At 60.4% G+C, this 13659-nt stretch overlaps 2 protein-coding genes across 3 annotated transcripts; one reads left to right on the top strand and one right to left on the bottom strand.

The window, feature by feature from the left end:
• Positions 1 to 4782: 4782 nt before the first annotated feature.
• AIP (aryl hydrocarbon receptor interacting protein) lies at positions 4783 to 9585 on the top strand. Of its 2 annotated transcripts, none has more exons than XM_031943954.1 (6): positions 4783 to 5034; positions 5983 to 6162; positions 7070 to 7258; positions 8741 to 8917; positions 8999 to 9140; positions 9344 to 9585. In XM_031943954.1, the coding sequence occupies exons 1-6, from the start codon at positions 4936 to 4938 to the stop codon at positions 9544 to 9546; spliced, it is 990 nt and encodes a 329-aa protein (XP_031799814.1). In that variant the 5' UTR covers positions 4783 to 4935; the 3' UTR covers positions 9547 to 9585. The 2 variants fall into 2 exon arrangements, with proteins under 2 accessions (XP_031799814.1, XP_031799816.1); XM_031943956.1 differs by lacking the exon at positions 4783 to 5034 and adding an exon at positions 5131 to 5341.
• Positions 9586 to 9894: 309 nt separating this feature from the next.
• On the bottom strand, positions 9895 to 13205 carry PITPNM1 (phosphatidylinositol transfer protein membrane associated 1; the record flags this gene model as incomplete). The annotated part of the gene is given in 9 exon segments (XM_031943953.1): positions 9895 to 10404; positions 10733 to 10861; positions 10994 to 11177; positions 11346 to 11495; positions 11578 to 11726; positions 11885 to 12001; positions 12081 to 12191; positions 12603 to 12751; positions 13047 to 13205. Coding segments are annotated over 9 exon segments (1409 nt in total), but the record flags the coding sequence as incomplete, so codon positions are not given.
• Between the last annotated feature and the right edge of the window lie 454 nt (positions 13206 to 13659).

Here is a 13659-nt window from a genome sequence, read left to right as displayed (position 1 = left end):
GGGGGAGGGGGGGGGGAAGTTTTTTCGGGAGGGATTTTTTTTTTTTTTGGGAAAAGGATGGTTTTTTGGGTGGATGGGGGGTGGGTGGGATAAAGGGGTATTTTGTTTCGGAGATGGGGGGGGGGATGGGGGGGTGGGTTGCGGGGTTTGAGGTTGTTTGTTTTTGCTTTGTTTTTCGTAAAAGGGGGGCGGGGGTGGGGAAAGGGGATGGGTGTGTGGGGGGAGTGGCGGAAATTTGCTTTGGGATATGGTGTGTGGGGTTTTGGGTGGGGCCCTTTGGGCGGGTTGGAGGGGCGGGGGGGGTTTTTTTTTTTTTTTGGAGTGGGCGGTTTTTTGGTGTTTGTTTTGATTGAGGGTAAAAATTTAAGAGAGGGTTGGGTTTGAGAAGTTGGAAAGGGGTGGGGTTTTGGGGAGGGTGGGGAATTTGGGGTATTTTGGAATGTTTCTTTTCCATTTGCTGGTGGGGAAATGGTGGGGTTTTATGGGAAATGGTGGGTTTTTAGGTTGGCGAGGGTTGGTTTTAGGGGGGGGGAAATTTGGTGGGGTTTTCGGTGGATTAGGGGGTTTTCTTTTGGGACGGGGGTTTTGGTTATTGGAATTTGAGAAATGGTGGTTTTTGGGTTTGGCGGGAAATTGGGCGGTTTTGCCGGAAAGGTTTTCCTTTTGGGGAGGGGGTTTTTGGCTGGGGAATGGGAAATAGGTGGGTTTTGGGAATTGGAGAAAAGGTTTTGCTTTTATGGGAAAGGCTTTTTTTAGTTTTGGGAAAAAGGGGTTTTTTTGGGTGGTTGGTTTTGGGGGGAAGAGAAATTGTGAGTGGGAAAGGGTTTAGGAATAGGGTTTGGGAGGTTTTTGCCAAGATGGTGTTTTTTGTGTTTTTTGCTTTTGGTGTTTTTTGGTGTTTTGGGGGTGTGTGTGGAAAAGGGGTGATGTGGGGGGAAGAGGGGTGGAAGGGTGGAGGATTGGATTGGGGGAGGGGAGATAAATGGGAAAGTTTGGGGGCGGGGTTGGTGGGAAGTGGAGTGGAGAGATGAGGTGGGTGGTGGAGGTTTGCGGGGCTTTTAGAATTGGTGTTTTCTGGTTTGTTTTTTTTGGGAGATAAGTTTAAAAGGGGTGTTTGGTTTTGATGTTTGGTTTTGGAGATTTTTTTTGTTGGGAGGGGTATTTGTTTTTTTTTTGGGTGTTTTTTGGGATGTTTTTTTGGGTTTGGTTTTTTGTTTTTTTTTGGAATTTTTTTGGAAATGTTTTAAGGTGATTTTTTGTTTTTTTGTTTTGGGAATGTTTATTTTTTTTTTTTTTTTTTTTTTTTTTCTTTTTTTTTTTTTTTTCTTTTTTCTTTTTCTTTTGGTTTTTTTTGTGTGTTTTGTTTTTATTGAGTTAGAGAGCCATTTTGGGTTTTTGTTTTTGTTTTGGGTTTTGGGGGTTTTGGGGGTTTGGGGAGAGGGTAGTTTTGGGGTTTTTTTTTTTAAAGGAGTGGAGATGGATTTTTAAAGTTTAGATTTGAAAATTTTTTGGGGGGGTTTTTTTTTAAGGGAGTAGGTTTTGGGGGTAGGGTTTTTCGGGTTTTTTTTTTGCCCTTTTTTGCCGGGAGTTGTTTTAAATTTTTTCCCTTTCTGTTTTAAGTTTTGCCAATTGTATTTTTTTTGGATTTTTTGTTTTGCCGCTTTTTTTGCCGGAGGCCGAGGGGGACAAGTCGAAGATGGGCCTTGGATTTGGAGTTTGTAATTTAGCCCTTTCCCTGAGACCCGGGGCCAAACTGAAGGAATTGCCTTTTTCCTTGTGAAATGGGGAAAAAATGTACCATTTATATTTTAATTAATAAAAAGTTTTTGGGTTTTTTTCCCGGAAGAGGGTAAAAGAAAAGTGTTGGGGATTTTTGATGGGATACCCGTGGGTTTTGAGGCGCCCAAAGGGGGTGGTGGATTTTTGCATTGAGGTTTGGTTTTTCCAGGTTTTTGTTTTGAGTTGAGGGGGGGTTTTTGGAAATCCCATGCTAAAGGGTGTGTTAAACAAGGGAAGACCAAGTGGATGAAATGTTCGGCGGATTTATGATGTTAAGTTAGTTTTTGTGTTGGGAGAAAAGGAGGGTTTGGACCGGAGTGAAAAGAAATTAAGGAGGCCGAGGCGTTTTGGAAATGAAGAATTTTTGTTTAATTTGGAAAGTAAATATGTATTAAAAATGTTTTGGAGCTAGAGAGGGTGGTGTAAATGGAAAGGGGGGTAAGTCAGGTTTGGAATAAGGTGAAAAGGAGAAGGGAGGGGGGACTGGAAGAAGAGAATGTGGGTCCTGGCAAGAGAAAGAGAGGCCAGGAGGGGATGATGGCAGAGAGAGGAGGGATTTTATTTATTTATTATTTATTTTTTAAATGTAACTTTTTATTGAAGAATCTGCAGGGTAATTTTTCTAAAATTATCCTTGACTTACTTTCTGTTCGATTTTTCCCCCTCCACCTTCAGGTGGAAGAGTCCTATAATTTTATGTGGAACAATTTTCTTCTTGTTGCTAGGGAGAATTGGGATTGGGTGAAATAATTAAAAAAAATGAAATAGTTTAACCTATTTCCAGATTCTTTTTTGGTGTAGCGTTCTGTCATCTTGATAATTGAAATGAGTTAACTTTCTTTGTCAAGAAATCCTTCCATGAATCCATCCTCAGAATACAGAGAGGAAGGCTTTTCATCACGGGAAGGAGCCCTGGGAGGACCCTTGGAGAGAAAACCAACAAGAAAGTCTATAAATGCCTATTTCAGGAAGAGCTAAATTTCATGGATGCAAGAAAGGAAAAGACACTTCCTGGCCACAAGGAGCTCACCTCCTGGGGGAGACAAAGCAAACAAAGCAAGCTCCGGGCAGGATAAACAGGGAATAATTAGCAGAGGGAGTGCGCTGGGATTAACAGGGTTTAGGGAAGGCAGCATTTCAGCTAAGACTTAAGGGAAGCTGGGGAGGTCTGCGGGAAGAGATGAGGAAGAAAAGATTCCAGGTATGAGGGACAGTCTGAGAGAAGATCTAGAGCTGGAAAATGGAGGGTTTTGTTCATGGAACAGCTGGGAGGCTGTTGTCACTGGATGGAAAAGTCCGTGTGAGGGAATAAAGTATAAAGTGACTGGAAAGGTGAAGGCAATGGGGGTTACAAAGGGCTCTGAGCGCCAAGCAGAGCGCTATCAACTTCCGCATCCAGCTGCTCCCCCACTGGCATTTATTGAATGGGGAGGGGGAGGGCAAAGGGGGTATTGACATGGTTGGGCCTGCACTTGAGAAAAATCACTTTGGTGACTGAATGGAGGCTGGACCGGATGAGGGAAAGACCAACCTCCCATTACTGATCCCCAGGATTACAGGTTTAGAGCTGGAAGGGATCATATCCCATTCTTCAAGAATCCATAGACCACAGTAGTCACTACAATCCATGGGATTCTCTTCGTTTGCCATTTCTTCCTTCTCCGGTGGTTTGAGGCAAACATTGAGTGACTTGCCCAGCCAGTCTCTGAGGTCATATTTGAATTCAGATCTTCCCAAGTCTGCATCCCAGGCCCTATTCACTGAGCCACCTAGCGGCCTTAGAGGCCATCCATCTAGCCTCCTTTTATAGATACGAGGCACAGGAAGCACACAGCCGGCAAAAGAGGAGGCTGGATTTGAACTAGTCTTCCTGGCCCTCACCACCATGCTGATTTTCATTTGAGTCAAGGTTGGTTATACAGTTCTTGGGCAGCTTTAAGCCCAACCATCTCAGATCCGTAATAACTGTGTAACTCTGAGCAAGTCCCTTAGCCCGTTTGCCTCCGTTTTAAATGGGGGGAATAACAGCACCCATCTTCCAGGATTCTTGTGAGAATTAAGTGAGATAATATCTGTAAAGGGCCGGGCAACAGTGTCTGGCACACAGCAGGCCCCCGTAAATGCTCATTCCCTTCCCCCAGTGACTTCGCGTTTCTAGGCTAGGAGCACAGTGGAAACAGCACCCAAGTTTCTGTTTCTCTATTCTATCTTTAACATTTTCTGATAATAGCTTTGAGCTTCCAGAACACACGCAAAGGTAGTTCTCAAAAAGTTGATTTCGTGAAAGCTTTTTGGGGGGATCTCGGGTCATAAACTCAGTTCAGGGACTCGTCGAACAACCCCGGAAAAGCTGTTGGAATAATGTGTACAAAGAACGGCGGAGACCGGAAAGCTAAGACAATAGTGGTCAGAGGGACGGGAGCTAGAGCTGCCCCCCAAGTCACGGGAGGAGGGAGGAGGGAAGGGCCATTTCAAAGGCCCCGAGCCCGGATGTTGCCTCACAAAAGGCCCAAGCCCGTGCCAGCCTCCCACAGGCAGTAAGGAGAAGGCGGCCTTTGGAGCCCGAGCTCTCCCGAACCGTGTCGGTGACGCGGAAGCTCACATCGCTCACTCCTCCACCCTCATTTTCAGGGGGGGAAACTGAGGCACGATGGGTTCGTTCACGTAGGCCAGCAGGGCGGGGAGGGGGTTGGAACCCCAGACCTAGAGCCCCTCGCGGTGCAGCCCAGCGCCCGATCCTTCCGAGTCAGAACCAGAAAACGTGGGGCCGGGTGTGAAGGGGAGGGCTCGGCTGGAGGAAAAGAATCTAACCCCGCCCTCCGGAGAGGCAGTGAGCTCTCCGTCACCAGAAGTCTTCGAGCTAAGCTGCGCCCTTGGCCCGGTGTCGCAGGCCCATTTGGCGACTGCTCCGCCTCTCCAAGCCCAGAGTGAGCGTCCCTCGTTCCCAGGGAACTGGAAAGGAGAAGCGGGGCGTAGGAGGGCTCTATCTGCGCATGCGCCTCCCTCTCTCTGGCTTCTACCCTCAATAAAGATGGCGCCGCAGCCGTCTCCGGAAGTTGCCGAAACTGCGGTTCCGGAAGTTGCCAAAACGAAGCGTTTCCGGAAGTTGCCGAGATCGTCCGGAAGGTTCCGAGAGCAGAGCATCGGAGAAGCAGGATGGCGGACTTGATTAAGAAGCTGCGGGCAGAGGGCATCGAGAAGCGGGTCGTACAGGAGGGCACCGGGGAGCTGCCCGATTTCCAGGACGGGACCAAGGTACTCTCCGCCGTTCTGCGGGCCCGCTATGTGTACGGGGCGGGGGGAGGCGCCGGAGCGGGCGGCCGCGCAGCTTCAGGGACCCCGTTGGCCCGCGACCGCGGCACTCACGTGCTTGCTCGCCCCGATTGGCCAGAGTTTGCCGTGGGGGCGGATCCGGGCGTGTCGGCCCCGCCCCTAGTCGTTAAGCACCGCCCCCGTGGTCCTGGGCGTTGCCTGTCATTCGTCCTACAGCGCCGCCTCGTGGCCGAGAAGGAGGCTCCGCCTTGGGCGGGCGCAGCCGGGGGATTGGGGCTCGAAGTCCACGGTTAGTCCTATGGGGAGCGTCTCTGTCCCGGGTCGGGAGGGACAGCTGGGCCTCAGTTTCTCACTCCGTAACATGGGAAGGCCGGCAGCAGCTTGTGCCCCTGGGGCCGCAGAGATCTGAGGGGCCCGTAGCCACGCACGAAGCGCTTTGCGGGGCGGGTCCTGCTCGGCACCGGCCCCTCCCCCTCCCCGGGCCCCGGGCCGGACCCCGGCCGGACGGGGTCTCCCGGGAGGGGGCGCTGGGGCCCCGGGCCCGGACGGGGGTCTCCGGGCCCCGGGCCGGACGAGGGGGTCTCCCGGGAGGGGGCGCTGCCCCGGGCCCCGGGCCGGACGAGGGGGTCTCCCGGGAGGGGGCGCTGGGGCCCCGGGCCGGACGGAGGGGGGCTCCCGGGAGGGGGCGCTGCGCGGCCCGGCCGAGGGGTCTCCCGGGAGGGGCGCTGGGGCCCCGGCCCGGAGGGGTCCCGGGAGGGGGGCTGCGCCCCGGCCCTCGGGCCCCGGGCCGCACGAGGGGGTCTCCCGGGAGGGGGCGCTGCGCCCCCGGGCCCCGGGCCCCGGGCCGGACGAGGGGGTCTCCCGGGAGGGGGCGCTGCGCCCCCGGCCCTCGGGCCCCGCGTGGCGGCGGCTGAGCGCCTGCTTCCCCAGGCCACCTTCCACTTCCGGACCCTGCGCAGCGACGGGGAGGGAGCCGTCATCGATGACAGCCGCCAGCGGGGGAAGCCCATGGAGCTCATCCTGGGCAAGCAGTTCAAGCTGCCCGTGTGGGAGACCATCGTGCGCAGCATGCGGCCCGGGGAGGTGGCCGAGTTCCTGTGCGACGTGAAGGTGAGCGGGCGGCCGGGGGCGGCCCTCGGGGGGTAGAGACGGCGGAGGTAGCGGTCAGCGAGGCGTCGGGATGGCGGCGGTCTGAGGGTCACGGGGACGTGGAGGGCGTGGCCGGAGGGGTCAGCAGAGGCGGGGCCGGGGACTGGAGTGGCCACTCCCCGCTCAGCCCCAGGGCCGGAGGGCTCCCACCACGGGGCATGCGGCCGCAGCAGAGACGCAGGCAGCGCAGGTGTAACGGGCGTCACCTCAGCGTCGGCTTCTTGTGCCGGGGGTCCGTGGGCCCCGCCCCCTCATCCAGCTGAATTCTGGGCCCTGAGGAGGAAGCTTGACCGCAAAGCAGGGCCCCTTCCTCCCCTCCCCCCCAGAGTCCCTGCCCGGGGTCCTCAGCCCTTCCCTGAAGCTTTCCGGGAAGTGGGGACCCCCCTGGTGCGGACCTCGGCCCAGCTGGGAAGCTTCTTCCTGATCTGGAACCTAAACTTGTCCTTTTGCGGCCCTTCCCCCTCCGCGCTCCCACGGCCCCCTCCCTGGGATGAGCCGCAGATCCCAAATCTGCTCTGGGGGGGCCGAGGGACATCAGGCCTCCGGATGTGCTGGGCCATTAGCACTTCCTTCCTTCCTTTTCTGGGCCCCTGGGAGAAGGCGTCCGGCCTCCACCACTCCCCGGGCTGAAAGGCAACAGGGCAGGGGGCAGTGAGTCTAGACTCCTCTACTCTGACCGCCTGGGGTCCCACATTCTTGGTCCTATGTCTAGCTCTCCCAGTCAGAAGCCCCTCCCCCACCTGCCGCCCCCTTTCTGAGGCCCCTCCCCACCTGCCATCCTCTGTTCTAACTCCCCCCCACACACACACCTGCCGCCCCCTTTCTGAGGCCCCCCCCCAGTTCTGAAGCCTTGTTCCTCATCCGGCAGCACGTTGTCCTGTACCCGCTGGTGTCCAAGAGTCTCCGTAACATCGCGGCGGGCAAGGACCCCCTGGAGGGCCAGCGGCATTGCTGCGGCATCGCCCAGATGCAGGAGCACAGCTCCCTGGGCCACGCCGACCTGGACGAGCTGCAGCAGCGCCCCCAGCCCCTCATCTTCCACATAGAAATGATCAAGGTGAGGCTCAAGGCGAGCGGCCCCGGGGGCACCGGCTGGGGGATGGGGGTCCAGCCAGGGTCATCTCCCCGAGGGGGCAGCTGATTCCCCTGGGTCAGTCACAGCACCCTGCCCAGGCCCTCCTCGGCGCCTACACAGCTTCCATGACAGTCTCAGCACGTCCAATGGGCCCCGTCGTGGGCCTGGGGCTTGGGGACCGGCCTTGCTTAGAGCCAAGGGGCCCTTCAGCTGCGGCCCTTCCCCAAAGCATCTGCAAGTAGCAATCAGCACGGGGGGAGGGAGTGTGCTATTGATGGAGTCCCAGACTATGGGAGGAGGGACTGTGGGGGGAGAACAGTGACAGGACACTGCTCCTTGTGCTTTATCTCTTTGGGTCCTCAGAAAGCTGGGAAAGGAAGCCCCATTTTATAGGCCAGAAAACTGAGGCTACTTCCCTGTTTAGCCGATTGAGCAGTGAGCGTTCATCAAGTGTCCAGCACTGGGCCACGGTCTGGGCGTCTGGGGAGACCACGTGCAGGGAGTGGCACAGAGGCCAGTGTGACCGGGCCTGGAAGCAGAGCGGTGTCTGGTGGGCCAGGAGAGGAGGGCGGGAGGGGTCCCCTGGGGCTTAGTGAGCTGCCCAGTGGCCTCTCAGAGCTCAGCAAGAGGGGCTCCTGCTTTAAATTCTGCCTCCCCACGTGACCTGGTGCTTAAAATGGGGGGGATGAGCAAGATGATTGCCAAGCTCCTGTGCTCCCCCTGCAGCTCAGATGGTCTGTGTTGTAGGGCCCCCCAGCTGTAATCTTGTTCCAAGCCCCCCCAGTTCTGATATTCCATATTTTAATGGTCCATGTTCCACGGCCCCCCAGCGCTAATATTCCATGTTCTAACACCCCCTTGTAGCTAGGATGGTCGATGTTCTAAGCCTCCCCCCCCAAGTTCTAATAGTGTATATTCTAAGGCCTTCCCCAACTCTAATATTCCATGTTCTGACACCCCTTTGTAGCTTGGATGGTCTACGTTCTCTCTATCCCTATCTATCTGTCTATCTATAGATGTCCCCTCACAGCTGCCATGCTCTAAGGCCCCCCGGGTCCTAATGGTCCATGTTTTAAGGCCTCCCCCAGCTCTGATATTCCATGTTCTTAGGCCCCCCAATTGTAATGTTCCATATTCTAATGCCCCCTTGTACACTTGGATGGTCTATGTTCTCTCTCTATATATATATAGATGTTCCCTCACAGCTGCCATGCTCTAAGGTCCCCCAGGTTCTAATGGTCCATGTTCTAAGCCCCCCAGCCCTGATATTCCATGTTCTCACCCCCCCCCTTGCAGCTCGGATGGTCTGTGTCCTGATGGCCCGCACAGCCTGGATGGTCTGTGTTCCAAGCTCTGACCCCCAGAAGATGACACAGGAGGGTCTGGGATGCTCCCACCCCCGTGTGCGGGACCGCGGAGGCCTCCAGGCCCTCCCGAGCTGTGATCCCGCCCCTGTGCCCGCAGGTCGAGGCTCCTGGCACGTACCAGCAGGACCCGTGGGCCATGAGCGACGAGGAGAAGATGAAGGCCGTCCCCCTGATCCACGAGGAAGGCAACCGCCTGTACCGGGAGGGGCGCATCAAGGAGGCCTCCGTCAAGTACTACGACGCCATCGCCTGCCTCAAGAACCTGCAGATGAAGGTGGGGGCCCGGAGAGGGGCCCCGGGCGGCCCAGGCCCCCGGGCGCCTCCCTGACCCTCGCGCTTCTCTGCCCGCCCCCAGGAGCAGCCCGGCTCTGCCGACTGGATCCAGCTGGACCTGCAGATCACGCCGCTGCTGCTCAACTACTGCCAGTGCAAGCTGGTGGCCCAGGAGTACTACGAGGTTCTGGATCATTGCTCCTCCATCCTCAATAAGTACGAGGGTGAGTGTGGGGCGGCCGGGGGGAGGGGCACCCTCGCGGGCGGTGCGGGGAGTACCGGGGAGGGGGTGGGGCTAAGAGGACCCGCCCCCGCACGCTCCGCCCTTTGCGCGCCCCTCATCCCGCCCCCCCCCCGCAGTTCCGCCCCTCCCTCAGCAGCCCCGCCCTTTCCCTCGCCCCTCACTCCCGGCGCATGTCTCCCACAGACAACGTGAAGGCCTATTTCAAGCGGGGCAAGGCCCACGCGGCCGTGTGGAACGCGCAGGAGGCGCAGGCCGACTTCGCCAAAGTGCTGCAGCTGCAGCCGGCGCTGGGCCCGGTGGTGAGCCGCGAGCTGCGGGAGCTGCAGCACCGGCTGCGCCAGAAGGACCTGGAGGACAAGGCCCGCTTCCAGGGCATCTTCTCGTGACCCGCCCCGCCCCCCGCATAAATCTCCTATTTATCTGCCCGCCCGAGTCCCGCCTCCTCTGTGCTCGCGACCCAGGAGGGGGCGTGGCCCGCGGGCTCCCGTCAGCGCCGGGGGGCGGGGCTGAGGAGCCAAGCCAAGCGGGGTGGGGGAAGAAGGGGGGGAGCGGTCAGAGGGCTTGGGGGGGATTCCAGCCCCGCCGCTCGCTGCGTGCCCCTCCTCGGGGGTGGAGTGGGGAGGGCCCTGGCCGGATATGGCGGAGCTGGGCTTCCCGGCTAAGTCCTGGGGCCCCAGGGACGGATGAGGTCGGGGCAGCCCCGCGGGCCGGCACACAGAGCACACTACGCCAGGTGGGGGGGTGGGGGTTTAATGTTCACAGTTTCACACGTGGTGGAAGCCTCCGGGGCCCCTGCCCCCCTGCCCTCTCCCCGGGCGGTCCCCTCACATTAAAGGGATTTGTAACACATTGACTGGGAAGGGGGGGGTGAGACAGAACCGAAGGGCACGCGCCCGGGGGTGGAGTCTGGGGAGGTGGGGCCCCTCCGCCTCGGGGCGGGGCTTGGGATCGTCCATCCAGTTCCCTGGGGGGGGGGCGGCAGGTCACTCCTCGCTGTCCAGCTTGAGGCTGACGCTGCGCGCCTTGGCCCGGGCCAGGGCCGTGGGCGGGGTCCCGGGTCCCTCCCGATCCACCTGACTGGGCCCCCGCGAGCGGAGCAGTTGGCTCTGCTTGCGGAGAAAGTCCACGGGAGCCGCCACATAACTGCTCTTGGCCAGTCCGGTCCTGGGCGGGGCCTGGGGGGCGTGGGGGTGGGCGCCCGCTTCCAGCTGGGCCAGGTGGGCCACGTAGCCTTCGGACAAGAACTGCGGGGAGAGAAGGTGCTGGGGCGGGAGCGGGGTGAGGGACCCTCTGCTGAGGGACCTCCCCCCAGGCTAAGGGGGTAAGCCTCGGTTTCAGGGGGAACACCTAGATCCCCGCACTGTGCCGAGCCATCACTGGATCCTCGCCACAAACCTGGAAGGGCCATTAGCCCCTTTTTATAACCGAGGCAGGCAGGCCCACAAGGGGTGGTCCAGGCTGGATTTGAACTTGCAGCCCTCCCGTCCTGGCCCCCAAGAGGCACAGCAGCCTCCGAGGAAGGGGGAGCCGCTGCGCCCCCACAATCCTGGCCGGCCACGGCCAGCCGCTCACCTGGCATTGGGCCTGAAGCTTGCGGACCGCCCGGCCCACGATGTAGGTCTGGCTGGGGGGGAGCCCCAGTGCCCCGTACACGGCCACATCCTTGGGGGACCCATAGCCGGCCACGATGTTCAGCTCCACCTGTGGTCGCAGGCAGGCCGCTCAGCCACAATAGTTCCAGCTGCCCCCCCCCCCAGCAGCTCGGGGTGGGATTTGCCCAGGGCTCCAGTGAGCTGGGGGGCTCCCAGGGCAGGTTTGGACCCGGGACCTCACCTCCTGCACCAGACTCTGCAGGAACACGGCCTTCTGCCGCAGGGGGTCGTGGGTGAGCCCGTCACAGAAGGAGACCACCCCGTGAGGGAAGTTGTGCTGGGACAGCCAGGCCACCACACGGTGCTTCTGCATGTCCGGGCGGCCCGTCACATACACGATCAGGTAGCCCGAGTCCTGCCAGTGCCTGCGGGGGGCAGTGACAGTGACGGGCCGGCCCCTGTGGCGAGGCGGGCGAGATTCCCCCCCTTTGGATGGCGTGGCCCAGCCCGGACCCAGACAGACTCAGCCCAGAGTGCCTGAGGTGGGCCGGGAAGCGCGGGGGTGGGGGGCTGGGAAGGGAGCCCACTCGAACCTGACCACATCCACGGCTCCAGCCCTCACTTTGGGGTCGCTGCCCATGATGGAGACGCTGGCCGTGAAGGACCCGTCGATGCTGAACACCACGGCCTCGGTGCCTCGGGCCACCACGGTCAGGCAGCACTCGGCGTGAGTGTGATCCCCCCTGCGCAGAGGGGACGGAGTCCTGGGTGCGAGGCCCGCGGGGAGCCGGCGCTCGGCCTCCCCCGGCCCGGCCCGGCCCCTACCTGACCACCATCCGCACGGGGTAGACGCCGATGCCCAGGGAGCGCTCGGGGGGCACCGGGAAGGTGAGCCGGCCCGAGCTGTTGGTCACTTCGGTGCCAAAGTGGATCCACTTGCCGGAGAGGGGCTGGGTCATGATGTAGACGTCCACCTAACGTGGAGGGGGTGGGAAGGGAGCAGCTGGCGTCCCTGGGCACGGGCACCAGGGCGGAGTGGGAGGGCCCTGCCCATGCACGGCGGAGCTGGGGTTCCCAGGGGGTGTCCCCGCCGCCCTCCCCTCTGCCAGCACCCCCCCTGCCAGGCGCTGACCTTCTCTCCAGTCAGCGTCACCACATCCAGGGGCCCGTACATGAAGCGCCCGCTCAGTACCTGCGGCCGGCCCTCACACACGACGACATCGCTGGCCCGGTGGTTGGAGGTCACGTTCTGCGGGAGAGGGGGGAGGGCCTGGGGTGAAGCCTGAACCGGGAGGAGGGGGCGGGGGGGGGGGCAGAGCGTGCCGTACCCGAATCTTGACCTGGGTCCGCTTCCTCTGCCACTTCTCCCGGGGGAAGGCCGGGCTGTACATGGACGGCTCCTCACACTCGGCCAGCTGGGGCCGCTCCTTCTCGATGACCTGGGGCCGAGACGGGGGCTCTGCTCCCATGTGCCCCCCCCACCTGCCGCCCCCGTGGGCCTGGCCCCTGTGAGCCTCCCCATCGGCCAAGTGAGACCGACCCTGGCTGTTCTAGGGCTGTGGGCCCGGCCCTGATGCTCCTCATCCTGGTTCTAAAAATGTTCCGTGTCCCAGTTCTAAGAATGTTCCCAGTCCTCGTCCTGGTTCTAAGGACCTTCCCACCCCGACCTTCTGTGTCCTGGTTCTAGAATGTTCCCAGCCCTGACGTTCCGTGTTCTGGTTCTGTGGATTCCAGGCTCTTCCCTGACTGGGCTCCCCTTGGGGACCAGGGAGAGGGAGAAGCCCGAGCCCCCTTGCTTGCCGGCTGCTCTGGCCACAGAGCCCCTCCCCCGCCCCTCCCCGCCCTTCCACCTGGCGCAAGATGAAGGCCACCACGTCGGCAGACTCCCAGTAGCTGGCGTGGAAGAGGTGGGGCAGGGTCACCGTGGGGAAGGCCGTGAGCGCCTCGGGGCAGTACAGGGAATAGTCGATCCGCTTGGTCCCCCACCAGCGCTCCAGGACTGTGGACGCAAGTCCAGTCAGAGCCCCTCCTGCCAGGCTGGCCCCTCCCCTGGGCGGGCACTGCCCCCTCCTGCCAGGCTGGACCCTCCCCTGAGTCAGTGCTGCCCCATTTCTGCCAGGCTGGCCCCTCCCTTGGGCGGTTGCTACCCCCTCCTGTCAAGCTGGACCCTTCCCCACCAGGTGAGCGCTGCCCCCTCCTGCCAGGCTGCTCCCTCCCTTGGGTGGGCACTACCCCCTCCTGTCAGGCTGGACCCTCCCCTGGGCAGGCACTGCCCACTCCTGCCAGGCACTCACTCTTGACCACCTCACTGGCCGTGCTGGGGGTGCCCGTGGGGGGCTCGGACCCCAGCTCGCCGCCCCGCCAGAAGCCGCCGCTGGCCGAGGTGGGGGTGGACGGCACCATCATCTCCAGCTCCTCCAAGAACAGGCCTGAGTGAGTCTGCAAAGTGTCAGCTGGCCAGGGCACAGCGGGGCGGGTGAGGGGCCGCTCCAGGCTGCAGCCGCGCCCCCCCAACAGCCCAGACAGGGCAGCCAACGGCATCTCCGAGTCTGGACTTGAACTCAGGACCTTCCCCCGCCCGCCCTCAGGGGGGGGGGGGGCGTGAGAAGGCAGGGGGGCTTTGGGGAGCTCAAAGTAAATCCTGGGGGGGTCCCGAGCAGCTGAGGGGAGGGGGCCGGAACAGGGGAAATTTTGGCCCCAGGCCCTTTGGCTCCGCCTGGGTGCTCAGGGGCCCCAGTGATCTGCCTCCCAAGGGCCGCTGGCCAAGGGGCGCGGGCTCCTGGCCTTTCCTTGTATCCCCCAACTCAGCACCGTAGGCCTTCCCAAACGCTCCACACAGTTTCCCTCCATGTGCCCAGGCCCCAGGCAGCCCCCCAGTCCATCCACTGCTTTCCTTCCATCGGGACC

The sequence above is a fragment of the Sarcophilus harrisii genome, chromosome 6 (genome assembly GCF_902635505.1).
Source record: "Sarcophilus harrisii chromosome 6, mSarHar1.11, whole genome shotgun sequence".
Classification (NCBI taxonomy): domain Eukaryota; kingdom Metazoa; phylum Chordata; class Mammalia; order Dasyuromorphia; family Dasyuridae; genus Sarcophilus; species Sarcophilus harrisii.
This window is presented reverse-complemented; position numbering and strand designations above follow the sequence as displayed.

Bases quoted from the DNA above. Each gene is read 5' to 3' on its own strand.
- AIP (XM_031943954.1), top strand. From the start codon at position 4,936: ATGGCGGACTTGATTAAGAAGCTGCGGGCAGAGGGCATCGAGAAGCGG. The intron at 5,035-5,982 runs GTACTCTCCGCC...CTGCTTCCCCAG, and splicing joins ATTTCCAGGACGGGACCAAG to GCCACCTTCCACTTCCGGAC. The intron at 8,918-8,998 runs GTGGGGGCCCGG...GCCCGCCCCCAG, and splicing joins TCAAGAACCTGCAGATGAAG to GAGCAGCCCGGCTCTGCCGA.